The following is a 25,486-nucleotide window of genomic DNA, read 5'->3' on the forward strand; positions in this document are numbered from 1 at the left end:
CAGTATTTGGAAAGTGGACATCTGGCCACATTTGGGATTTTATGAACTTACTGGGAAGCACAAACTTGAAAAGATGCACACTGTGCGTAAAATCTACTTCGTAAAAATGAAATATTTTAGTAATACAACAAATCTGAGGAACCACATTCACCCTGAGCCATCGTCTGCAACCATAAAGAATACAGCAAGTCCAGCTAATCAGCCAAGAACTGAGGAGGTACTGTCAACTTCACCGTGAAACTCTGAGAGAGGGAAAAGAATGTGGCAGCTTTCACTGCTAAGGATCTACAGCTTTATTTGGTCATAGAGCAGCACATTATATTATAGGAGGACTGGAAGTTTTTACTGCATGTGCTGCAAATGAGAGCCATTTATAAGAGTCACATGGGTTCTCATCTGTTGGAGCTACTGTTTAATGTCATGGAAGAATAGCAGCTAAGAGATAAAGATGTAGAGCTGATGACGGACCACACATCTAACATGGTAGTTGCAGTTGTTGGAACAGTGCATATGACACGGAGGAGAGATTTTTAGAACAGCAGCCTGCAATCTGTGCCACCTTGCTGGCTCCTGAGGTGAGGAAAGGAGAGTGCGACCTCTGTCCTCAAAACAAATGTGTCAAATGCAGGGGATGCTGTGAAGGCATTAAAGCCAATGACGGACATAACTACACTGATGTCAGAGAACCGTCCAACTGCTTGTCAGATTGCTCCACTAAATGGGAGGTAATTTCACAATGTCTGGTGTAAAACTTGTAAAATTAAAACAAACATAAACTGATCATTACAAAATCAATAAGCTACAATGAGTAAAAGTGAGATTTATGTTAACATATGTTCTAATATCCACACTAAATACAGCATAGTGTGTAATTTACTAAATTTGATGCTGTTTTGTATTTTATTGATGCAGTCCTGTTGTCTGCTATGTCATGTTTGCCACATTCAGGAAGAGACCAGTCTATGAGCCGCCATGTGAAAACCTTATTTTTGTACATTACACCACACTTGCAGTACACCTCAGAAGCATTTATGTTTTTGTAATGTTTATGTACTGAGGTCGGTCACACAGATAGTACTGTAGTTTGCTTTTTGAAACACTTTCTAAATAAAGAGTTCAGATTTATGTGACTGCTTGTGTTAATTGATGAACAAGTAGCCATGTGCAGTAATATAGAAAACTAAGCATGTGATACTTTGGCTTGTCCAAGCAGACCCTTCCGGTTTCAGTTTAGGTGAATCTTACATTAGTACATTTCACTTGCATGTGCTGCAGTAACGGAGCAGGGACTACAGGCTTCTCTGTGCACAGCCACCGAGTTTAAGGAACATCCGTAAATTGAAGTGTCTCCCAACAGTGTCCATGTGAGGCGTCTAGGCGACACATTTTAAATTATAGCTACAGAAGCTAACCTGGCTTACAGTCTCCCCCTCTAAACTGCATGAGTCTCTACATGGACATCGGCCACATGCTGCTCCACCCACCACAAGTACATCATCAACCTGTGGGAAACACAACTCAATGATAAACTAGTAGGTAACTAACCACCTAAATCAAAAGCTACAAACCGTCCTGCTCATCAGGGTGAACAACACATGATGACTGGTTTAATAAACATCATCAGATATTCTTCCTGAAACCAAAAGACTCTACAACCAAACAAGCGATGACAGTGGTTGGTTATGCTGCTGGAGAAGCACGCTGCAATAGTGTTAATAACTGCTTATTTCTATGTTTCTAGCTCACATTAAAAAAATCAAGCTGTAGCAGACAACTCAGCATTTGTTTAGAAGTACTAGCAATACATCAGTATGTTTAGTGGCTACCATCTGTTGATGCTGCAGATTTTCAACAAACCCTGGCATAGGCTTCTTCTTGTGGCTGCATTTGTCTGTAAGATTTATTGAGAATTATTGGCCTTAAACTGCTGGTGGTTCTCAGGGTTGACACTGGTAAAAGCTTCAATTAGACTCTGTCTTTTTAAGAGAAATGGGCGGGCTACCAGTTGTATAAACAATTTAAAGACCTTTTTCACATCAGACATTTAGACTTATCACAGTAATAAAAACACAGGTGTTCATGGTGCCGCCGTTCTATTCGAGTGTCCCTGTTAGGTATGACAGTACGACAGTGAGCCAGCATGAACAGTAGCGGGACCCTGAAACTGAAGCAGTGACATGGAATTCAGCCATCATTCGTTTTATTATTGACCCCTGTACTTGTCCTGCTGTAACACGTTTTCACATTGTTATTGGTTCATTAAGTCTGGTGACCTCACGTCATCCCATGTTCAGTTTAATGGGCTGTATGACTTAAAACACCTGTGAAGGCATGCAAGGGCCTTTAATACTCACACAGCTATGACTCTACACCACCACTACCACCCGGCTTCTTATTTACATCAGTAAGGTGAAAACAATTAAAGGCCCAGGCCATTTCTTTAGATATTACTCTTCCACTGATTGGTTGGTTAGAAAGTTTCCTTAAATATTTAATTCTTTGTGAAATCAGACTGTAAATTATATCACTTGGCCTGCCTCCGTTTTTCATTAAAAAAAGATAGAATTTTACAGAGCTGGATGATTTCATAATGAAACTCAGCCACTGTGCTGTAATAACAGTTTAAACACAGCCACTGTCCAACTTTTTCACCTTTCAATTCATTAAAGAGAAGTGAAGCTTCATCTGCAGTGTGCCATTCTCACGCTGCAGTGCAAATGGATGTTTAGAACAGGATTCAGAATTGTTTGACAGACGTAGGGAGACAACTCCCTAAAGTACAGAATAGCTAACGCTCTGGCATCCAGTGGTGACATTCTTTCAGTCTGTGTGGTCTTCTCCTGTTTGGTCCAACGATTACTCAGGTTTACAGTATTAGCAGTTTCTCTGAACCCTAAGGGGAGTGGAGACATGCACAGCAATGACACTGATGGACCAAAACTTTCACAACCTCAGACAGTAGCTCACACAATCCACATCTCCAACCCTCTGCGCTATACTGTACAGATTAACTTAATTTAACAGTGCCAGTCAATTACATGCAAAATTTCTGTTTTCCTGCTGGCAGCATGGCCAGCTGGTGAGCCACACCCCCCCCCTTCCATCCCCATCCCCATCCCCCTCCCTCAGACCCAGTCTAAAACTAGGGTGCAGCAACAGCTGATCTTTCAGGAGCATCTATTTTTAAAACTCTTTTTCAGAATGGGCCAACTCATCAGGGCTGACATACCATCCTGTCAGTGGAGTGCCAGTGAGGGATGTGACCCCCTATGCTACTTAAAGGCACAGACTTTCTCTTTGTTGGCTGCAGTTACTGCTTTTTGTTGTGAAGTTGTGACTCACTACCACTAGAAATGGATGAGGATTCATCCGTCAAAGGGAATCTCCTGTCTGGATATTGTGTATCTGCTGCTGCTGACTGTGCCTGAGCTCTGTCAGAGTCCTCATCTCTCCTCGAATCTCAGCCAGGTGACATTCCTGCCACTCCAAATAGACTACAACAAGAAACGATTACCAGCTACAGGAATGTGCAACCTCAGACTCACGACAGCACGATATACGTAGTCAGCTGAGCTGTTAAGATTACATTCAAACAGCCAAACCTCTGCAGTGTCACTCTGACTGTTACTGTGGCCATTCACATCCATAAAGTGATGATGACTGTAGAGTTGGTCTGTGTCAGTTTGAAGTTATATGCAAATCTGCTGAAACATCCGGGTTGGGTTAGCACAGACCCAACTTCCTCCCAGCTGAGGAAAGCGTGTCAAAGCTTTCTTGAGTTAGAGCAACGGCTATGATGGTGGCGTTCAGGCCTCCATGCTCACCACCTCAGAGTACGAAAAACACAAATTTTGCTGAGTAACAGTCTGCAGCATCCACACTAAAGGATTTGAAAATGCATTTTTGGCAGGAAAAAAAAATAACACACCCGATGTTTCATGGTGGTTCACAAACCTGAATGCATATATCCTCCAAGACAGAAGCACAGGGTTGCTCCATAATAGCAGATGTCAGGTTTAGCCTTTTTCTTTGTAAATATTTCGTATTTTATTTTTTAAATTACACTGAAATGTTTATTTTCAGCTTGTGTTTCACATCTCAGAGGAAAAAGCGTAGACAAAAGCAGGATATAACACTTCAAACAGTCTGACTTTTGTCCCGACGACACACTAGACATTATATCTGCCACAAAACAACAATTTATCCTACACCAGACTCATCATAATAAAAAGATTAGAAACCTTGAAACAGTGTGAACCTGTCACAACATGACTTCACCACCTGTAGGAAACAACAGAGTGTGACTGCTGTGAACTCCAGACTTGCATTATTGAAGGGGAGGCCAACAATTCCTGCAGGTTAACACATGAAAGGCTTACCCCTTAGTACAGTAAACCATTTTAATCTCTTGTGGGTCATGTTTATAAGAGCTGCCACTGCACTGTATTTTATGCTCTCTGGTGCACAGATAAATCTTTCCTTGACCCTGTCTTGAATAAAAGATATTGTCCAGCTGGATCACACCTAAAAGATAATCATCCCTGCAGCTACCAAAACTTGTAATCTAATCCTAATTTCTTTGCACAAATAATTAATTTCCAGGTGTTTTTTCATTTTGTTGCAAATCAGATGAACACTGCATTTCATTTTTTTTTTTTTTTTTTTGCCAAAGGACAATCTTTTTAGTCTCTGGCAGTTATGTTACTGTCCCATGGATGTGCACTTGTCCACAAGAAAACTTTTCTTCCTCGGTTTGTGAGCTGAACACTTTCACGGCACAATCTCTTAGGTGTTGGACAGAATGGACCAATCAAAACAGAGATTTCAAAACACACCTAACTTATAACTATGCAAACACGTTACATTAAAATCATTTCACTTTGTATATCAAGCATGTAACAAGTCTCTTAGTGTTCATACTGTATCAACGGAAGAGGAACCAACAGTTGCCTGGTCGGTAGGAAATGAGTCAATAAACGTGGGGCTCACTTTGGAAAAGCAGCAGTAAAGGCAATATGTCCAACGTGTAGAAAGACGTGTCACCAAAGGTGTAGTTACTTAAAGGCAGTGAAGAAATGTGGAGTTCATTTGAGAACAGTTGTTGCCTCTTTTTTTTTTTTTGTCAGTGCAGACTCTGAGTGCTTGCAGAGTCTTCTCTTTTTCATTAAGAAGTAAAAATTCAGCATAAAGTAAGATTTTGGACGTGAAACTGCCTCACTGCCAAGAAACGTATCAACCTTTATATAGGTGCTGGGGTCATATGTCACATCGGATTGCAAGATGTGGGTCTCTAAGAGGACTGAGGACAAAGACCACTACATGGATCCTTGGTCACTCATTTCAGACCTGACAGAAAGGATTTCTTGTCAAATTCTCGGCTCACCTCTCTCGCTATGAGATTGAGCGCATCGTCCTCTGCCGTGGACCTCTCCTTCTTGGTAGATCTTTTCCGTCCTGTGCCTTGAGTCCCCATGTTTTCTCCAACAGTTGTGCTCTCAGCGCAGATAAAGTCGCTCTCGGGGTCCCGCGGCGCACAGAATAATCCAAACAGAGCGGTGACTGCAGTTAATGGCTCTCATGTGTCGCTAAAATGTCAAGTTAAAGACGACGAGAGGAGACGAACCGTGGCTGGTGGCGCTCACCGCACAGGTCATTGTCATACATCCGTTTCAACGCTTCTTCCTGTAACGACGCACGAACTCGCGACGGAGTCTGCTTCAAACTGTGTGGGTGCCTGCCAGCATCTGGCCCACGTGCGTTTATCCTACGTTTACTCGTGTGCTCAGTCAGAGCCGTCCACTATAGCTTGAAGCTGTCCTTTTAAACCGGACCCGTTCCTGTCTGTCGCTGTGTGAAAACAACTCGAACACCGACATTAAAACAAACAAAACAAAACAAAACAAAACAAAACAAAACAAAAAACAAAACAAATGTTTGATTGTAGCTAAACGATTTAAATGCTTTATAATGGCTTCATGTTTATCTAGCGGTGGTATGACTCCACCACCCGACGGATTCACGGACTCGAACCTGCCAAACTAACTTCAAACACTGTACTCAAACCAAGCTGCCTTCACGTGTTGTCGGATATATAGCTTACAACAGGAACGCAGATCATAACGACACGGAACAACCCGAATAAAAACAATGTGAAGTTTCAGTGGGAGGAAATTGTCACCAAAACAAAGACAAGTGAGACGTGTTTTAGATATAACTGTGTGGTGCTCTGTAAAAAGCTGTTAGATAGTTGAATATTTTCTCAATATCACAATACTTTTTGGCAAATTAATTAATATTACAATAAATAATGGGTTAGAGTGTGTGATGTCTACAGAAAGTTTTCCCATTCCATTTCCACAATTTCATAATAATACAAGCTTCATGTCTACATTTTATCGCCTTACCCCACCAGCTGCATATGAATGAATCATTTTTTTCACAATTACCATGAAAAAAAAGTGGAATAAGTGGAATGACTGATGGCGAATCAAAGTGTGAGTCAGTTTTTTCTCAACCTTCAAACACCCCCGAACGTGTGAATCTTCAGAGTTCGGATTTTACGCAGACCACTTGAATACAGCCCCGACCTCTGGTCATGGACTCCATACATGTTCAGGGATTTAGTTTCAGCCAGAAACCACAGCTAAACTATCGCAGGCTATCGCACTCTCTCACACTCCCTCAGCTATTTTTAATGATGACCAGCGAGCTCTAAAAACAGTCTTGTGTTTCTTAAAGAGACAGACAAGACCTCAGTTTTGAATGGCTTCTTACTGCCAGTCAAACACAATGTAGATCTCATAATTTTGTATAGTGTGTCTTGGATAGTCAGGAGTGATTAATTAATAATGACTATTATTATTATTAATAATAATAATTATTATTATTTATTTTTATATCTTGTGGTAACATCTGGAGCTCTCGTAGAGAAACTTTTTCCTGTGATATTTTTACAGCCTGTGTCTAAATCTAATGTCATTTCAACATCGTCATGTTAAGGAGTGTGGTATTCAGGAACACACACACACACACACACACACACACACACACACACACACACGCAGTTTTATCATCGTTCATTGTGTTGTGTTTCTCATTTATTCATAATTTCTGTATGAATTACTTTGTTTTGTAATCTGACAGGAACACAACTGTTCATTTTAATTTAAATAAGGATGGACTACACATAATACTTAGACCTGTGCAGCCTGTCATTACAGTGCATGATGGTTTGTCCAGATTCACCAGTACATGAGGAGTGAAAGGCTAATGGTACAGACGTCTTACACTTGCACTGACACATTTGATTACTGGAGGAAGTGAGAGGTTCAATGCGTAATTATCTTACAGTCTTATAAGGCACTTGCAGAACAGCATTTGAAGACAAGGCCCAGTATTTTCAGAATGATTTAGGCTGTATAAATGGATGTGGTTCCAAAACCAGTGCAACTGATTAATTTTAATATGGTATTGATTATGACTGAACAAACCAAGACACGTATCATAGTTTTCATACAGTTTCACATGTCGTATAATGACTGTGAGTATGAAGCAATATATTGTAGTTGGTGCCATTCTGTGAATAATTACATTTAGTATATGTGGTGCTAATTGGGCCAGTTGCAGTTTTATACAATCATTCTAAATGCCAGTTATTTTTGTTTCAAAGTCAAAATAAATATCGAAGAATGGATTTAATACAGACACATGCTCAAAGACTGTGAAGCTTGACATGTTATTGCCTCAGCAAGGCTGTAATTTATGCAATGGCGCCCTCCTGTGTTGATACAGTGTCATGCAAGGAGATACACAGGAAGAAAACAGGTTGGCTGCAGCCTGTGCAGAATTCCCATCCTGCCTATGATATACAGTATATACAGGAAGAACAGGCCATTAATTTCTGTGTATGATTTCTAATAACTTATTCTTTTTCCATTAATAAATACTTAGCAAGATATATTGATGCACAGATACAGGAAATAAATGTTGGTGTTATGCTGTTCAAAGTATTTATTGTCTAAAAAGGACTTGTTTTTCTTTATGAGAAGTTTGAAAGTGTATTAGAAAGAATCAGAATGCAAATTCAGTTTTTATCTGTGATGTGACATTTGAATTAAAATTGCTGAGTTGAAGTGAAATAACACCAATGTCTAGAAAAAGACCAAAAATTTCCACAACCCTTTCACTTTCTGTCCGCATGCTTTCAAAATAGCGTCACTAACAAGAAGCATGACAGTTGATCTTACTGTTAAAACAATCATGTATATGGGATGTGACGAGAACAGACACTTGAGAATGCATGTGATTACCAACTCATAACTGCCTGGAAGGTTTTATGGCTCAGTAGTGGGTGTAGACAAGGAAGTGAAATTATCTTGTTGCTTTTTACAAGTTAAGACTGGACTTTGCTTTTACTTCTATTTTTCTGTAACACAAGGTGAAGCCGGCACGGCACAGACTCTTACAACAAAGAAGACGCATCTCTTTTGTTCAGATTGGAGTAGCTGATGCTTCTTAACAGCAAAAAAAAAAAAAAAAAAAAAACCCAGCGGGATCAGGATTGAAGGACTTTGCTGAACTCTTTCTGCCTTTTCCACCTGTGTTGAGTTAAGGAAATCTTTTCATGGGGGAGAATGGGTGCCAGGAAAGGGTGCCAGGAGGAGCTCAACTCCACAGGGACACTTTGAGTAGACCAGTACAGACCCTCAGAGTTAAGATGGTACTTCTGGGAGGTTCTGGTGTGGGAAAGTCAAGTTTGGCACTGCGATTTGGCAAGGATGAGTTCAAGAGTACATCACCTACTGTAGGCTGTGAGTTCATGATGCTCTGAGCTGTGGATGGCTGTGGTTAAATATCACACATAACACTTATTAACACTGAAAAATCTTTATGAGTGAAAGATTTATTTAGAAGAAATTGTTTGATATTTTGTTAAACAGACTTGACTGCTCTTTTGTTGAGACTTAGATGTGTCTGTTCACTGCATATGAAGCTATACAACTGAAAAACATCCAGGAGGTGGTTAGTGGCTAGTGTGATTTTGTCCAAAGGTATAATCCACCTCTAAATTCACTCAACATGCCACATCTCAGTTGTCATAGTCTCAAAAATCGTAGTTTAAAAATGAAAGGTTGTAGTTTTATAGACATTTATGTGTCTGTACAGTACAGTACAGTGGAAAAACCACAACTTGTTACCTTCCTCATTTTTTTGTAGTAGGTAACATGTTACTCCAAACCAGAAATGGCATGTTACCTCGTGAGCTTTAGAGCTGCTGTGGATTTTGTTACCTTATTGTGGACAAAGCCAGACCAGCTCTCTCCCCATGTCCATGTTAAACCCGGCTAACTGTCCCCTGGCTCTGTTGTCATAGGCCTGAATGACGTACAGACACAAGAATGATATCATTGCTAGTGAATAATGTTTGTCATTTATCATGGAGTGATCTGGTATAAACCCATATTTGCAATTTCAAACGTGTGCTCTGATATGCTGAATATCACAAATATAACCCAGTCAGGACCATCTCTAAAGACTATCTGCCCCTCCAGGTGCCTACCTGACCCGGGTGGTGCATCTGAGTGATGTCACGCTTCGCTTTGAGATATGGGACACGGCAGGGCAAGAAAAATACCACAGCGTCACCCCACTTTACTACAGAGGAGCCCACGCTGCACTCTTGGTCTACGATATCAGCAAAAGGGTAAAAGGAACAGACACATGGCCGTGGAAATGATTTACCTTGGCATATCTTGACTGGTGTATGTACCACTGTGTATACTTGTTTCCCTATAGGAAACTTTTATCAGAGCTCAAGTGTGGCTCAAAGAGCTTGAGAAACAGTACATCCCAGGATCCACTGTCATGTGGCTGGTTGGCAACAAGGGAGATCTGGCTCACGATAGGAAAGTCTCTGTGCAGGTACAGACGAAGTAAATAACATAATAACTTCATCACCATTGTGATACAATTCCTATTTAATATGGTCACATTTATGTCTTACTCTATCAACACACCATTTCTGATTTCTTTGCCATCATACAGGAAGGACAGGCTCTGGCCAGTGACAGGGGTTTATCCTTTACAGAGACATCAGCCCTGTCGGGAGATCAAGTCAGCGAACTGCTGCTAACTATAGGTAAGTGAAAGTGTTGGCTCATTTACAAAGAAGAAGTTGTTGTGGGTCAGTTGCTGCCTGACTTTGGCCTCCTGTGTTTGCTCATAGGCCTCAAAACAAGCCCCAACAATCAAATGCTCTCAAATACAGATCATGATGGTTAAGGTTGTTGTTAGGGATTTCTAATCTTACAACAGGATTCATAAACAGTCTGAAAAGAGTGACGTCCAAAGAAAGACCACACATCTACCACTAGTGGGCAGTAGATACCAACATGAGAAGCAAATGTACTTCATCATAATCATCAATTTGAGATTTATTGGCTATAAAACTATAAAATACTGTTTAAGTCGAGGTCTTGGGTGGAAGTTTTCTTTTGCTGCCTGACCTCCTGGCCTCTAACACATTTGCATGTTCCTGTGTCGTACAGCTGTGAATGTGATATCTTTGGATAACAGAGCTCTGATTCAGCCCACAGAGTGTACGAGTGTATCGGAGCACAGCAGGGAGGTCTGACCGAGTGGCGGGAGACACCACTTGTGGATCTGCATCATAGGGACACATTCACTCCTTTTGCATCCTGCTGCAAAGTTGGACCCTAACCTCTGTGACTGTCAGTCCTACTTCTGCCTGTCTCGTTTCTCTTTTTGTCTGTGTCAGTTTAAGGCCTCAGGTAACACATTAGTCAGCTGGTATCAGTATATCAGAACATTCCCAAATGCAATAAAAAGTTTACAGACTCAGAATCTGTGGTCACCTGTCTTTGTGATCCGTAATCCTTCTAACCAGTGCACAACACTACACAGAAACGATTTAGCTGAGGGTGCATACTATACCCTACATGTGCTGTAGACCCTTCACCTCAATGGGTTAAAGATCAGCCTTCAGCAGGTTGTAAATCCCCCTGAGCCTCTGTCCATGCCAGATGTTGAAGTGATACTGGCTTCATTCAGTGTCTTCAGCTTTTTTACTATATGCATGTGATCACACTTGAAGGGAGATCCCCCAAGCAGAGTTCACCTGAGTGTGGTTATCCAAATTCCGTTTGTGTAACGGAAACACACTAGTTGGCGTTAAAAAAGTATTTTGGATGGATTTCCACTGTGCAGAAATAGGCTGCATTCTACCTAACTGGAATCATTTTACTGATAAAGAAGGAACTCTAAAACGTATAAAATATATTTTTACTTAGTGCCACCTTTTGTCTCAACAACTATCCACTCACCTAAAGCTCAAAACTAACATGTATGTAACTGTATCATATTTGTTTGACCAAACACCAACACAGATGTATAATACTTGTGATTTTAGAGGGGGTTATGTGCTGGAACCATTCCTTGGCAAACTGCATGAATTCTTCTGTATGTGTTTCATAGACCAGGAAGTGTTGCTGTTGCGTGTGGTTTTTAAAAAAAAATATGTGCTTGAATTTCTTTTTTTCTGGCATAAGGATGTGGAGATCTGCTGTGGATAACGCTCAGTCTGCATTACAACGACAATCATAAATAACACAAATAAAGTCCCTTTGCGTCAGTAACATTAGGACTGAAAAGACTCTTGACTTTTGGCAAAATAGTAATTCTGTATACATTTGGCTTACTACTCACTTTTCTCCCCTGCAGCCACTTACTCTTTGCATAATATTCTCTTGTTTTCTCCACACACACACACACACACACACACACACACACACACACACACACACACACACACACACACAGACACACAGACACACACACACACACACACACACACACACACACACACACACACGAACACACACACACACACACACACACACACAGCAGTTGCAGGATGGCTCTAACGTTGGCTCTAGATGTTTTACTGCTTAGTGATTTAAAACGTTGCTGAGATCTTAGATGATAAATCTTCATGGAAAAGGGGCTTTATTGTGCTGATTGAAACCAAGCTTCTGTAGGGCCAGGGGGTTGGGGGGCTGCTGGTACTTGTTTGGTTTGAATGCCTCACCGAAATGAAGAAAAACCTCACGCTGAGAAGATGAAATGCTGCAAAAGTAAAATAGGGCTGATTTGGTTGTCATCATGTGTATATAAATCTTGAGGACAAAAAAACAACCCTATGTTCTGCAGTTGATTTTGCAGATGTTGTGTAAACCCCTTGAATGATCTCAGTAAGAAGTGTTTCTTGAATCTAAACTGTTGAGTTATAAATAAACCAGGTTAAAATAAAACTATGTAGAACTGCGGTCTGTTAATCATTTAAAAGATCAATTAATAAATAAATAAATAAGGTAATTAATGATCCATTCTTGACCCAATTGAAATGAAAGTTTTTTGGTGCTCAAAAGTTATCAAGTGCTCTACTGTGACAGCCCTTTGGCAGATAAAGTCATTGGAAAGCAAAGTAAATTTAAAGCATTGCTTTAGGAGTAACTACACCCTGGGTAATAACCCTGCGTGGGCTGCCATGTATTGCTTACTACATGTTCAGCCCCAACCTCTTACACTGCAGCCAAGACAAGGAGCAGCTGTGCTGTGATGAAGGTCATGTGGTTGACAGGCTTAGCCAAGCTAGCAGTAACAAGCTAATCTGCTAGACTCTGCCAATATTTTCAAGATTCAAGATTCAGGAGTCTTTATTGTCATTATGCAAGCATAACGAAATTTTGCAGAGATTCCCAGCTTAAAGGCACTTGGTCAAAACTGAACAGAGTAAAAGAATAGAAAAATGTGTATCCCCTTTGCTGTAGAAAACATTTTAATCTCCAATAACAACTTTCATGCAGTGCAAATTTTACAGCATAAGTAGCCAAGATAACAAGGCTACTGACAAGTAGCCCTCTGGGGTCTTGACTGCCTTTGTCTATCATTAGTCTATCAAGGGAACTTTGAGGTGAGTCACTGAAGCGAGTAGGTGCTGTCTTGATGTCCCCCACTGGTTCAGCGGCCACACTTGAAATTGCATGTGACGTGCTTTGGACCAGAAAGACTTTTCCATAGACAACAATTACAAAAGGCACAGCTGCAAAACAATCACAACATGTTGTGCTGGAGATTATTATCATTTGACTTGGTTCAATGAAAATGATGTATCAGTGCATTATTTGTGTGCCAGTTATTTGTGGGGGTAGGGGGTTTCAAGCTCAGCCAGACACAGACTCCATCACTCATGAGCTATGAGTCCACAGCTGTAGAAGCCTAAAGAACTTTCTCAGCATTTCCAAGTCTTGGCCAACTTTCTTTGGAGGGAAAAGGTTGACATCCTCAAACACAGTATACAGTGTACTGTGCAATACTACTTCACCGCTGAGTGAGGTCAGCACAGCAGCACTTTTCTTCCCACTATATCCAGTGTGCAGCTACTTTGAAAATGAAGGGCTTCAAACAAAATGTTGCAACCTTCTTTCTTTATTTACAGAAAATAACTCATGCAGTATGTTAGAAAACTCCTAAATCTAAGTCTTGATGAACAAAACGAATGTGAACACTTAAAAATGAGAAAGCAATAAACTTTGGATCGTCCAGAGCTGTTTCACTGGGTGATCCAAACATTGCCGTCACTGTCAGCTGTTGGTCTGTAAACTCTGGCTGTGACAAAAGCCAGATGCTCATTTCTCCTCACTGCTTTTCGGCCAAATCTCCCCACTGGTCTGATCCCTCTGCCCGTATACCAGGAGGCATCGATGTTTGGATCTGAACAGCAGAGAGACGACAAAGAGGCATGAAAAGAAGAAATAAATTCCAGACTTCATCTTGTAGAAGTCTCATGAATTAGCTGCTGGTCATCGTTAGGACCAAAAATATTACTTAACCCCTGAAACATGAGATGGTACTATGTCCTTTATGATGCGCTTAAATAGATAATTAAAACTGTCATACACTTTGGTCCACTTCTTACATGACAATAAACATACTAAGAATATCATGATCAATATCATATCATGTCATGTCACTTCATTTCACACTGCTTCCACCCTAAAACAATAGAGTAGAAATCTGTGGAACAAAGTGTGTAGAACTAAACAATAAATAGGACGTTATGAAAATAATAATAGTTTAAGCAAATACAAACAAAATGTATAATATAACCATTAAACCATTATTCGTATGGCTATTTGTTTCATAATATCTTATTACTTTAATTCTGAGCTCACTGGGTTTCCATATAACTTGGTCATTGACACTGACATGGTTGTTGAGGATCCCTTACTTCTGATAATGATGGAACGTCCCTGATGAGAGTCACTCAGAGCTCGACTCAGCAACAGCAGGACAGCACAGAGTATAGCACACACCCTCATTGCAGTCTGACCTGGAACAAAAAAACAAACATAGAATCAATCACATCCAAGTCCAGCGTAGACTGCGCTGTACCATCAGAGCTGACAGATATAAATACATTTACTGTACTGATCGCGTCTCTCTGCGGATAAAGGAAATTACAAGAAAAATTCAATTTGAATTCACAAAGTAGAAAGTCATTCATTTCCACAGCAGGCATCTGTGTCCGTGACAAAAACAAATCACTGCAACTTACAAAGCTGCCTGTTTTGTCATTTCAGTTAACTGTAATTTTCTGTCAGTGACCACACTGCTGACACAGTGGCCTCAAATTGACTAATTTGCAATTGTTTGAAAATTGTAGCAAAGACGAGAAAACTGTGCCAAGGAATGTGTGGGCTGAACGACCTAACAAGGACCAGGGCCAAAACAACATGCACATCATGTAGTCTGGGATTTGGATCTTTAAAATATCACTTTTGATGCCTAATCACAAATTTCTGACAGAGTTTCTTTCTTCAATCTCAGCAGATGGAGTTTCTGGCTCTACTTTGCCTTGAATTTTATCTTCAAAGTTTGTATTACTTCTGCCCTAAAGCATCTAAAGCATTGAACAAATATTAAGACTTACTGTTAGGAAAAAAAATTATTGAAGGATGCCTGAGCTGCAGAGCCAAACTTGACTGGCTTCTTCACTATCTCCCAGTGAAAGCCACCGGAGCTGAACAGGTGCAGGAATGTCGACTCGACCAGAGCAAACCCTTCTCCTCTTCTAGGTGAAGCGACAGCACATTATAAATCCCAATGACTGGACCAAAGCAGTTATTGATTGTAATGAGACCAATAGAAAGGAAAGTCCCTGATTGAGTCCTCACCTGCACAACAGGGGAGATACACGTCTGAGGTTTTGGTGTCTCTGGATGTCTGTGTCAGTTTATCAGTTGTTTCATCATGTCTTTATATTCCAGCTGAGGAGGCGGCAATGTGTTGACAAGCTGATGTCACCCACCTTTCAAGAAGAATATGTACTGTTCTTACAACACAGGAGACTTATGACTTTTGATCATGAACATGTCCATTTGACATTTGGACTGACTGATTTTGTTACTGTTAAAATTCTTTCTAGGATATAGTTGAGATTCGGAAACTCAGCATAGCTCCCAGATGACTTTCAAACATAAACAATGAACTAGGAGGATATTTGGTGTTTTGGGTTTGTTTGGGTATAACAAAGAAAATGGAAGTTTGCAAGATCCACATTATTAAGACTTTAGTCCATGCTGCAATGTTCCTGCAATTCACTCACCAAATCATCTGAAATTTTCATAAATGATTAAAAGCAAAATTATAAGTCTGATGCATATTATGAACGTGGAAAATGTTGTGTGCTTCTACTTTAATATTTGTGTATTTGGCAACAGCTTTCCTGCGGTGTGCCAAGTTGTGTTTAGGACCTTGAAAGCTTTATTCCAGTGCACACTGATGTAATTTTTCCTGTGGATTACAGGAACCCACAGGGCTGTCACCATAACAGGCGAGTGATTACAATACAAAGATGTCGACACTGTATCAATAACAAATGCTTGATTTGTTGAGGCTATGGTGAGATAATGCAGATCTGCTAAAGGAAGAGGCAGCAAAGGAAAAACACTTGTTCTGGAGAACTGCTGCAGAAACTGTCTGATGTTACATTATAATGTCACAAGCTACACGAGCAGCTAAAATAAAAAAAAATCCCCAAAAACGCTAAGTTTAGTTTGTAAATAATTTAATAAGACTAATAGGACAAAAATGCTATTGCAAAATTAGAATTAGACATATAATTAAACAGAAGCTGGAAAAAAAACCTAAACACCTCAGTGCTGGTACTGAAGTGGTTCATTTCTCTCAGTAGTAAATAAAAATACTGATCTCAAACTGTAAAACAGAAAATAGAGTAAAACAGAATATCATTTTAAATCCACAGATGGGTGACTAATTCAAAGTGCCTCTTTGTGGCCTGTATGGAAGAATCTGCATTTGTTTTTCATCTCCAATTCATTCATTCAGCATTTTCCTTTAATTTGTCGCTCGACTGTTTTTTTCACACAGCTGATGAAAATCACAGAATCGTCTTCAGATAAAAAAAAAGAAAATCAAACATTTCCTTTATCATCTGCATTCATAATGATACCTGCAGTTAAAATCAGCTGATTGTGGAGATAAGAAAATGAAATAATTTCTGAGAATTACATTGTTGCAAAATGTAAGGAAAATCAAAAAGGTACAATTTTAGGAGCATTTGCATTTAGATTATACCTGTTTATCCACACTAAGATGCACCATAAACGTACTTATTATACCGAAGAAGAAAAAGTAACATTTTTTTCTTTACATCTCTCATTGGTATAAATATACAGAAAAGCAGAAGATTCACAAATCTAATAGGAATACATGTTTGATATTATGTGACAATAAAAATGGTGTATATATACATATATATTTTAAATAATTCTTTTTTTGCCTTATTGCCTTTATTTGTCAGTCACAGAGTAGAGAGAGGGCAAGGGTAGTGGGGTAGGGGGGTGTATGTGTCCTGGCTTGGAGGACAATTATGTATGTTGCAGTTACATGTCTGTGACTGTGAGAACTACGAGATAATTCCAATTTTATTTCATTTTTTTTTCCCAATCAAAAATATTAACTAAACATCACATTGCTTTAAAAAAATATGTTTTGGAAAATATAAAAGTATTTCAAACTGATGGTATTTTGGACTGGTGAACTACCAGCTATTGAAAAACTGCCCTGTTGCTTAAAGTTCATTCAGTTCATAAGTTTCATTTCATGTTTTAACTTGTGCTGCATGAACACTGAAACAAACAGCTAATGATATCAGATTACTATGGTCAGCATAAATGCCTTTGCACACAAGGTGTATGCAACAACTTCCATGCGTTTAAATTAATCTGCAAATCCTGTGTATACCCTAAGATGCATATTAATGTTAGTGCATATCATGTGTAACTTATTCATTTACTATATACTAAACATATAGTAAAATAATCTAATATAAAAAGGACACAGTCTTAAATAAAACCTGAAGCAGTCCCACCCCATCTGACTAATACACCCTGCAACTAGACCTAAATTCATTCATTCATTCATTCAGTTAGATTTCAGCTTGAGAACTGACAGAATGTGGTCAGAAGACAAACTGCTCAGTCACAGGATACTCAGCCTCCTCCTCATGAGCCCTGTGTCATAACCGGTTTCTGTAAGGAGAGAGAGAGACAGACAGAAACAGGCGATGATTGGCTGTTTGATTTATAATTAGGTGATCAATCATTTAACGCTTTGATTGGGTTAATGGATTGATTGTTAGCCATGAAATCATTCACAGAATCTGAAACCAAAAAAAAAGGAGCAGGAGCAGCAACACAACTGGTCTACAACGTCTGCGCTAAACGTCTGAATCATCGTGTGAGAATGTGAATGATTACTCAGACTGGACGAAAGAAACTGGAAACCATTACAGGGGAAATCAACCCCAACTATTTTTGGCCCATGGCTTCATTTGAAAATATCACTATGGTGATACAGAGAGCTGTACGAAAGGTAAGCACTGAGCAAAGAGTGGTCATGAAAGGAAAGTGAAAGTTCTTATAGACCAGTGAACCATGGCTGAGGCTTGGTCCTGGACTGCCGGAGACTGAATCACAGACTGGACCTATCTCATTGCATCTGGCTCCCAGACTGACCAAAGTTTAGGAATCACAAAAGTTGTTATTCAGTGCTGGATAGACAGAGACTGAGTCTTATTTGTAGTCGAGAAGTGTTTTTTTGAACATGGAACTGTTTTGCACGTGTGTGTTTCAAATCTTTATCATTAACTTTAAGTATTTCAGTCCTTGAAACCTTGGCGGTCAAAACAGTGACAGCCCTTGAGCCAGATGTGTGCAACACAAGCACAGGTGTTTTAAATTGCTGCTAAGTAGAAAACACATTAAGGTATTTAAGATAGCAGTAAACAGCCACACACTTATCTATCTCAGTTTTTCCCTCATCAAGTTCAGCCTGAGGTTGTTCTCAGTTCTCTTGGCAGGATCCATGCACTGGTTTATTCAAAATTAGGCAAATAAAAGACCCAAGCAAGTATAGATATTAATAATTTCAGTGCTTTAAAAAAAGACAGAAATATATATAATCCTTACCTCTCCCAAGTGTAGAAAATAAGACATAGGAAAACAAAATATATTTATTATTAGCCTGCACAACTGAATGTAGTCTGCATATAGGGCATACATCCTCAGCTATGCAAGAAAACAGTTATTTCAAACCATCACAAAGCCTGATCAGGAACCAGCAATCAGATTATCCAGCAGAAGACGAAGACAAAGCCCAGTGTTATCATAACACGAAGAGTTCATTTCCACTATTAGATACATTTGGAAAGAAATCAGCCTCTTAAATAACAAAATCCGCCCACCACCATCTCTGAAGGTCAGGAAATTAACACGTTAGAGCTGAAGGGTGAAAACTACAAATTGCACTGGGTGTTTCACTGCTTCTTGGCCAGGAGCAGTGAATCCCAAATGTGTTAATTTTTGAACTTTAGAGGTGCTGCTAGGCAGATTTTTTATTTTTTTTATTTTTCTACCTTTAGACAGAGTCAGTCTTTTTTTAATAAACTAAAGCTGGATTTATAGTCAATGCAAGTTGCTAACGGGAGTCCTGCTGTAGGTGCTAAGATTTAGATTAACAGTTGAATGTGAGATTTCAGCCGGTGATATCATCTCCACAACGCTACACGAATGTGTGGAACATGATCAGGCCGTGTCACAAATCATATTCTCCACAATAATTGACAATGTCGTTTCACTGTCTCATTATTGAACAGGATTTTTTACTGCTGTGCTGAGCAACAACTGCAGCGAGCAAAAGGTTTGCAGTGTCATTGCTTTGTCAGATGTTGTGAAGGAGAAGACTAAGGAGAGTCTCCCAGCCCCCTTGTGGGATCTCTGTTGCCACCGTGGCCCCAAAGTGTAGTTCTATTTTTAAGGTGACTCATGTCGACTATGCTGCAGCCTATGGTGTCACCTCAGAGCCCATGCATGCAGCCCCTTAAAGCAGAAGCATAAATCCAGCTTTAGCCTCTGGCTCTAGCTCTTTGCTAAACATACAGACATGAGAGCATATTTCCCAAAATATCAAATGTAAGTTTAACATTCAGTATGTTTAAGCCAGAGCATCCAGATTAAAACAACCTGCCATCACATGATTTTTTTTTTTTTTTTTTTTTTCAAATGGCAGCTTCGTGATTTAGGAATCAAACTCTTCATTGCACCCAGCACCACAGAGTGGGGTCATACCGCACAGGTTGCCCTGGTCTTGGGCATGGCCACTGGGTTCCTCTGCGTCAGGGAGCCCCTGTAGAGGGAGTTCCTCATAAACCTGTCCACCTGGTCTGGAGACAAACAGCAACTACATTGTCTATCCATTTTCTACTGGCTCTTTTTTTAAAAGCACAGTTAGGAAGTCAGACCACAGCTCTCTCTGAGACTCTGTTACAAACCTGAACGACGGAGGCAAATTTGGTGCCTGTGGAGGCTGAGAAATGACAATAACCTTATTGTCAAGGACACTGACAATAAGGTTATTGGAAAATGATCAGGGTGAAGTGAAACACTCTGCCCTCTCTTAGTGACTACTGGTAAGGACCAAGTTCCAGTAGCACTGGACTCCATTTGGCCCACTTGAACATCTCAGTGGAAAAAAACCCTCTGGATCAAAAACAAATAATCCACTGAATAACTTTTGTATAACCACTATTCTGCTTAAAAATATTCTATCATTTCAGTACAGTGAGCCTGAGAGTCTGAGTTTGCTATCTACAGTAGCTGGGAAAATGAAAGCCATAGTACAAAAGGACACAGTGTGCACAAAATAGACCATCACGTTCTTGGGGTTTAACAAGGTTAAGATGTTTTGAGGCAGTCGGGAAGCCCCGGGGATCATACTCAAGGGCAGCAGTGCCGGTTCTTACTTGTGGGAAAGTTGTCGGAGAGCCTTCTTGCTTGGATTGGGATTGCAGACTGGAAGACACCACAGTGGGAGACAAACAGAAAGACAGAAGACAAAAAATGTGAGAACGTGGGAGTATATATGGTCCTTTTTGGCATCTTGGAGTGTAGACACATTTATCAGGGGCAGAGCAGCTTTGGAGATAGAAATTATGTTCTTAGTTGATTTGAATCTGAGAGAGTGAGGAATCACATCCAAGACAAAGTCAAGTCATTAAGTCAGTAGGATTAGGTCTGCTCTTAGAAAAGCTCAGCCTCTAAAAATAACTCCACTGGTTTGATTTTACTCCAAAGGAAAAATACTCCATTTACACAAAGATGTTCACATAATGATTTTAAACAGCTCTGACTCTGAAACTCTGACCTAGACTGAAATAAAATGAGGGTCTAAATGGAAATTAAATGCCTTTACCCTTCTCCTCTTATCCACAGGCATGCCAGCAGCATTCAGAGCAGCAATCCTGTTCTCTATGTAAGATACCTTGGGATAAAAAGCAGGAACGAGGCTACTGTTTGTGACGCTTCAAAATCATTTTAAAATTAAATCTGCTCCTGGTTTCTCCTTACCTCACTCTGTGCGTTCTGAACATTGGCAGCTGCTTGAGCTACCTGGCCTTCTAACTCAACAAGTAAAGCCGTTGAGCCTCTGAAGTTTGCCTTTGATCCCTCCTCTGGGGGGTGCCACTTCCTCTCCACGCCCTCTGTCGTATGGTTTGTCTACAAGAGATGGGTTATGATCTGAGATAAGATTCTGTTCGTTTTCAAAAACCAGACAAACATACAAAAGGTGCCTTTTTCCAGATTGCCATGAAACATGGTGCCCAGAGGATGAACTAGAAGTAATACAGACCTTAGAACTTTACTGAAGTTCAGTGCTTGAGTGAATGTATTTTGTCACATTCCACCATAGGCCTTGTTAAAGTGCTAATCAGTGAAATGGTTTTAATTCTGCTCATCATTTTGAAAAACAAAATGCAAACGAGCACTGAAAGCAGCAGTTTTTGTGCAGCCTTCATTGAGATGCACAACTGGAGCAATTTGCTTGTGTTCTGTGGTAAATTCCTCAGTAAAGTTTCTTTTGTAAAGGATTTAATTCATACATGATGTGCTCTGAGCATTTTCCACAGTTTTTCTTTTGTCTTCAGCTAAGTTTGTGCTTTTCTCCTCCATCTGAGTGACCTGCAACATTTCCATTCACATTACAGCAGGTAAACTCTGCACTGTATATGGTTTGTCCGAGAACATATGCTACACTGAGACTGTCTTCACCAGAATAACAACAGCACTGCTTATTTGTTAAAGCACCTAAAATGACCCAGGTTTATGTTTTACTCTCAGTGACGTCTTGTTGCCGTGCAGATAATGTCTGCCCTCCTTAAGATGCAGGAGGCAACTTCTTACATAGGAGGTCAGGGTGGATGAGTGCACAGACAAAGCATCCAGAAAAGCTGTCATAGCTTTATCCTAAAAATCATTCAGAAACACATCAGAGTTAACTGGAATGAATGACAAATTCCCAAATGATTCCAGTCATGAATAATTACAACAAACTTCAGCCTTGACTTAATGCAATGAAACAAGTTACTTACGATTAATTATTTGAACAGAAAGAGTTACTGTTTGGTTGTGTGAAGTTGTCATTCATAGCCTCTTATGGTCAACGAAGCAGAAAAAGCTATTTGGTTTTATAATAATCACAACAGAAAACAAGGGCTGCTGGGAGATTAGACATACAAAAGCCAACAGCCAAAAGAAATACCAATTTCACAAATCCGGTCCTTATCAGGTTATGTGCTTCCTGTGTTGTGTGATACTTGAGCCTGCAGTCTCAACAGGCCTATGGTAACAGAAGTGCTGCAGCTTGGTTATTTTGAAGAGAAAGAAATGCTAGTGAAAACAGTTCAGGCAGCTCAGCACAGCATCTGAGCAGGGATTATTTTTCTAATTCATTCTCTGTTTCAGAAAATCTGGGTGTGATGGATGCAAAGGAAAAATAGACGCTAAGGCTGAGTGACTTGATTTACTGTGTGACTGCAGGATGTGCTTGAACTGGAATCCAGCAGAGGTGGCACAGAGGTGGAATTTCGTGAGCCAGGCTTTTTTTTTTAAAGTGCAGAAACTGCAAACAAGCCAGATGTGCAGTGCAGTGCAGTGCGAATATTTCAGATGAGCTATCTGGCATTCATTACAGTATGAATGCTTGTATATGAATTCAGAAATCAGTTTTCCTCTACTTATGTCTTAATCATTTAATTGTGCCACAGTCTACCTGAGAGTCAGTGTTCTGAGGCGGCTCCTCGTCAAGTCTGGAGACCACGATGCTTGTTCTGGATGTGGGTCTGGTAGGTAGTCTGGAAGGCTTGGTATCCCGCTCCGGGCTCCTCCAAGCTGGGATCTCTTGCGAGGAACGTGGCCTGTTGGACTCGTCCTCATCAGAGGTTAGGCTGTGGTCACTGATGTTGTCTGTCATTTCGTTGAGCTTCTGCCTGAGCTGCTGCTCTTCCAGGTCCACTTCCTCCCACTGAGGAAGAGGAGAGGTGCTGTTTGGAGTCGGAGAGGCCTGGTTGGTGTGTAGGAGCAGAGCAGAGATTGTGTGTCTTAGAAAAATGAACTATGCCATGAGTGAGCGATTACTTCACCACTACAGCTATCTAACTAACTATGAGGCTTCTGTTTTTACGCTTCATGTCTTTTAAATGGACCATTAACTGGAGAGGAATCAGGAATAATGACCTGTAGTTTTTAGCCTCATAGCATATTACGTACTTAGCTATCATGTGCACATTTAGGACCATGTGAAACTGAACACCTGTTGTTTCAAAACTTAACATTTTCGGTTGGTAAATGTACAAACATTTTCACGGTAAACTGTATATGTGTTGTGCAAAACCCTCGACAAACTATTTACTTGTCCCATTGTGATGCCCTACTGCATGCTGGGATAGGCTCCTCCTCCACCATGCCACTGACACACGAATGGATGCATGAAACCATGAGACCCGTCCAGTTGCTGCACTTTTCAGATGGACATTAACACAGATGTGTTTTCCGTGCAGACACTGCTCTGACAAAACTGGTGAAACATGTGCTATATACACACTGATTTAAGCCGTGGTGTGCCACAAGAGAGAGGAACAGCATGAGTCTATCAAATATTGCTTTCACTTGAAGCAGAATAGCCACTAATTACCAGACGAGCCGAAGTTCTGAGTTCGTTTTACGGTTTGCTGCTTTTGTGGTTTGGCTCAGTTTCTGATGACACTGGTGTGGATTTCAGAACTCGTGTCCCAATTAAAAACAGACACCAGCCCCACATCAGTGTTGATGAGAGGAGGATGAATACGCCCCTCTTCATTATCGGCATGTTTGAAACAATGAGCTGTGAAAAAAAAATGCCTCTTCATAAGGAAGGAAACATTTCTAAAAACTAAACAAAGAAATAAATAAAACTGCAAGTTAGAACAGAGATCACATGGATTCACATGTTGATCACTATCTGGCTAGGCTGGGACAGTCGGTGCTTAAAGATGCATTCTTTTTTTTTTGTTTTTTTTTTTTAGCCACTTGGGGGCAGTGGAACAAACTGGAAACCAAACACTGACATCTTATCTCAAGAAGTTGACGTGGCAAACTTGTTAGCAAACAGTTGCTTATTTACTCATCCAGTAGACATGTAACAAAGTCAGCATTCATTTGAGGTCATGCCTCTGTCCACCTGATGAATATAACCATGTCTACTTTTAGCTCAGTTTATCTGGTTCTTTAGCTGCTAAATGCTCATATAGCAGGTGGGATTCAATCCAAGTATAGTTTTTTAACCGACCTTTGAGAAATTGAGCAAAAGAAAATGCATGAATTCATTTTGTAGCCGCTGCTGTTCCGGATTTATCAAGATACAGTAAACAGGTGGTAACACTGATTCTCCATTCAGGCCCCATTAAAACCGCAGCAGAAGAAGATCGTGCAACAAGAGGGCCCAGTAAAAAGAACAGCAGTCAAACCTCAAACAGTGAAAAACAATGTATAAAATGGCCTTTACATTTGTTTTATGTATTAATCTAAGGAACTTAATCTCATTCTCTTATGTTTGATCTGATGCGATTTTCACCCTCTTCAGTGGAGTGGATATTTAGGTCACATACCTCATGCACATTATAAAAAGACTGTTTCACAACATTTTGACATTTTTTTTCCACTAAGGTTTATTTTACGTATTAATTGAAAATGTGCATAAAGACAGGTGACTGGAAACTCATCTTGTGATCAGTAGCTAGTTGATAACTTAATGATGATTTGGTCTGGAGTAAAATGATTTTTTTTTTTCAGAGCTTTTAGTTTTTTGATAACAGTTGCCTGCTGCATTTGGAAACAACACAGATGAGAGCAGTTATACTCGGCTGGAAATCCAAAACAATGAGCTCAAAGACGCAACTACGCCCCACAGAGCTGAGGGGAACTGCAGAGCCGGGTGGTTTTTCCTCTGTGGGATTAGTCAGTCGTTAATGTAAAACTACTGTTAAGTGCAGATTAACAGTATTAGGCTAGAACTGTTTTTATTATTAGCAACAATGTCCCTGGAGAGACCAAAACCAACAATGATTTAATCTTACTGACACCTATACTAACAATTTTCACAGTTCACTCTTTAACAACTGGAACTGCTTTATGTGATTTCATCTGGCCAGCTGAAAATAAAACTAGTCACAGCCCCGTTGCTGTGACTGTGTACATGGAACCATGTTCTTGCCAGCTCTTTTAATGTTTCTGGTTAAAAATCTCATTCTCCTCCTCATGCAATTCCCAAAGCCTCCTTCTACAACAGCTATTTGATGACCTTGATTTTGATGATAATCTGGCAACTGTGTTGTGACATTAAGTGGATTTTACCTGGTCGTACGTTGAGGTGACCTTCTGTTCTAAGCGGTTCAAGAGGGTCTCAATGGCTGACATGCGTTTGTTCAGGTCAGTGATCTGAAGGAAGACAAGAGAAGTCAGGGAAGCTCCGGTCAGATGAAAAAGACGAGATGTGATAAAGAAAGTCATGC

General features: G+C 40.2%; 3 protein-coding genes across 29 annotated transcripts in view; 1 reads left to right on the forward strand and 2 right to left on the reverse strand.

Annotated features, from left to right (window-relative positions):
- lrrfip1a (leucine rich repeat (in FLII) interacting protein 1a) overlaps positions 1-6,044 on the reverse strand; it is a 41,919-nt gene extending 35,875 nt beyond the window's left edge. For all 27 annotated transcript variants that reach the window (XM_041057982.1, XM_041057983.1, XM_041057981.1 and 24 more), the window contains exon 1: positions 5,384-6,044. In XM_041057982.1, coding sequence (XP_040913916.1) covers positions 5,384-5,473 — 90 coding nt within the window. In that variant the 5' untranslated portion in view covers positions 5,474-6,044. The remainder of the gene's footprint in view (positions 1-5,383) is intronic.
- A 2,307-nt stretch (positions 6,045-8,351) lies between these two features.
- Positions 8,352-12,261, forward strand: LOC121193897 (ras-related protein Rab-17-like). Its single transcript, XM_041056321.1, has 5 exons — positions 8,352-8,810; positions 9,552-9,703; positions 9,796-9,921; positions 10,045-10,138; positions 10,589-12,261. The coding sequence occupies exons 1-5, from the start codon at positions 8,624-8,626 to the stop codon at positions 10,717-10,719; spliced, it is 690 nt and encodes a 229-aa protein (XP_040912255.1). The 5' UTR covers positions 8,352-8,623; the 3' UTR covers positions 10,720-12,261.
- Positions 12,262-16,139: 3,878 nt separating this feature from the next.
- The window catches only part of mlphb (melanophilin b), a 33,197-nt gene continuing 23,850 nt past the window's right edge, over positions 16,140-25,486 (reverse strand). Inside the window, exons 9-15 of the mRNA XM_041057370.1 lie at positions 25,329-25,412; positions 22,711-23,001; positions 21,009-21,158; positions 20,854-20,922; positions 20,405-20,453; positions 19,731-19,825; positions 16,140-17,633 (exon numbers count right to left, since the gene is read on the reverse strand). Of these exons, the coding sequence (XP_040913304.1) occupies positions 17,607-17,633; positions 19,731-19,825; positions 20,405-20,453; positions 20,854-20,922; positions 21,009-21,158; positions 22,711-23,001; positions 25,329-25,412 (765 nt within the window). The 3' untranslated portion in view covers positions 16,140-17,606. The remainder of the gene's footprint in view (positions 17,634-19,730; positions 19,826-20,404; positions 20,454-20,853; positions 20,923-21,008; positions 21,159-22,710; positions 23,002-25,328; positions 25,413-25,486) is intronic.

Source organism: Toxotes jaculatrix, chromosome 15 (assembly GCF_017976425.1).
Source record: "Toxotes jaculatrix isolate fToxJac2 chromosome 15, fToxJac2.pri, whole genome shotgun sequence".
In the NCBI taxonomy this organism is placed as follows: Eukaryota; Metazoa; Chordata; class Actinopteri; family Toxotidae; genus Toxotes; species Toxotes jaculatrix.

Excerpts from the sequence above, each read along its gene's own strand:
- LOC121193897 (XM_041056321.1), top strand. The coding sequence starts at position 8,624 with ATGGGGGAGAATGGGTGCCAGGAAAGGGTGCCAGGAGGAGCTCAACTC. Across the intron at positions 8,811-9,551 it reads TACATCACCTACTGTAGGCT|GTGCCTACCTGACCCGGGTG; the intron begins GTGAGTTCATGA and ends CTGCCCCTCCAG. Across the intron at positions 9,922-10,044 it reads ATAGGAAAGTCTCTGTGCAG|GAAGGACAGGCTCTGGCCAG; the intron begins GTACAGACGAAG and ends GCCATCATACAG.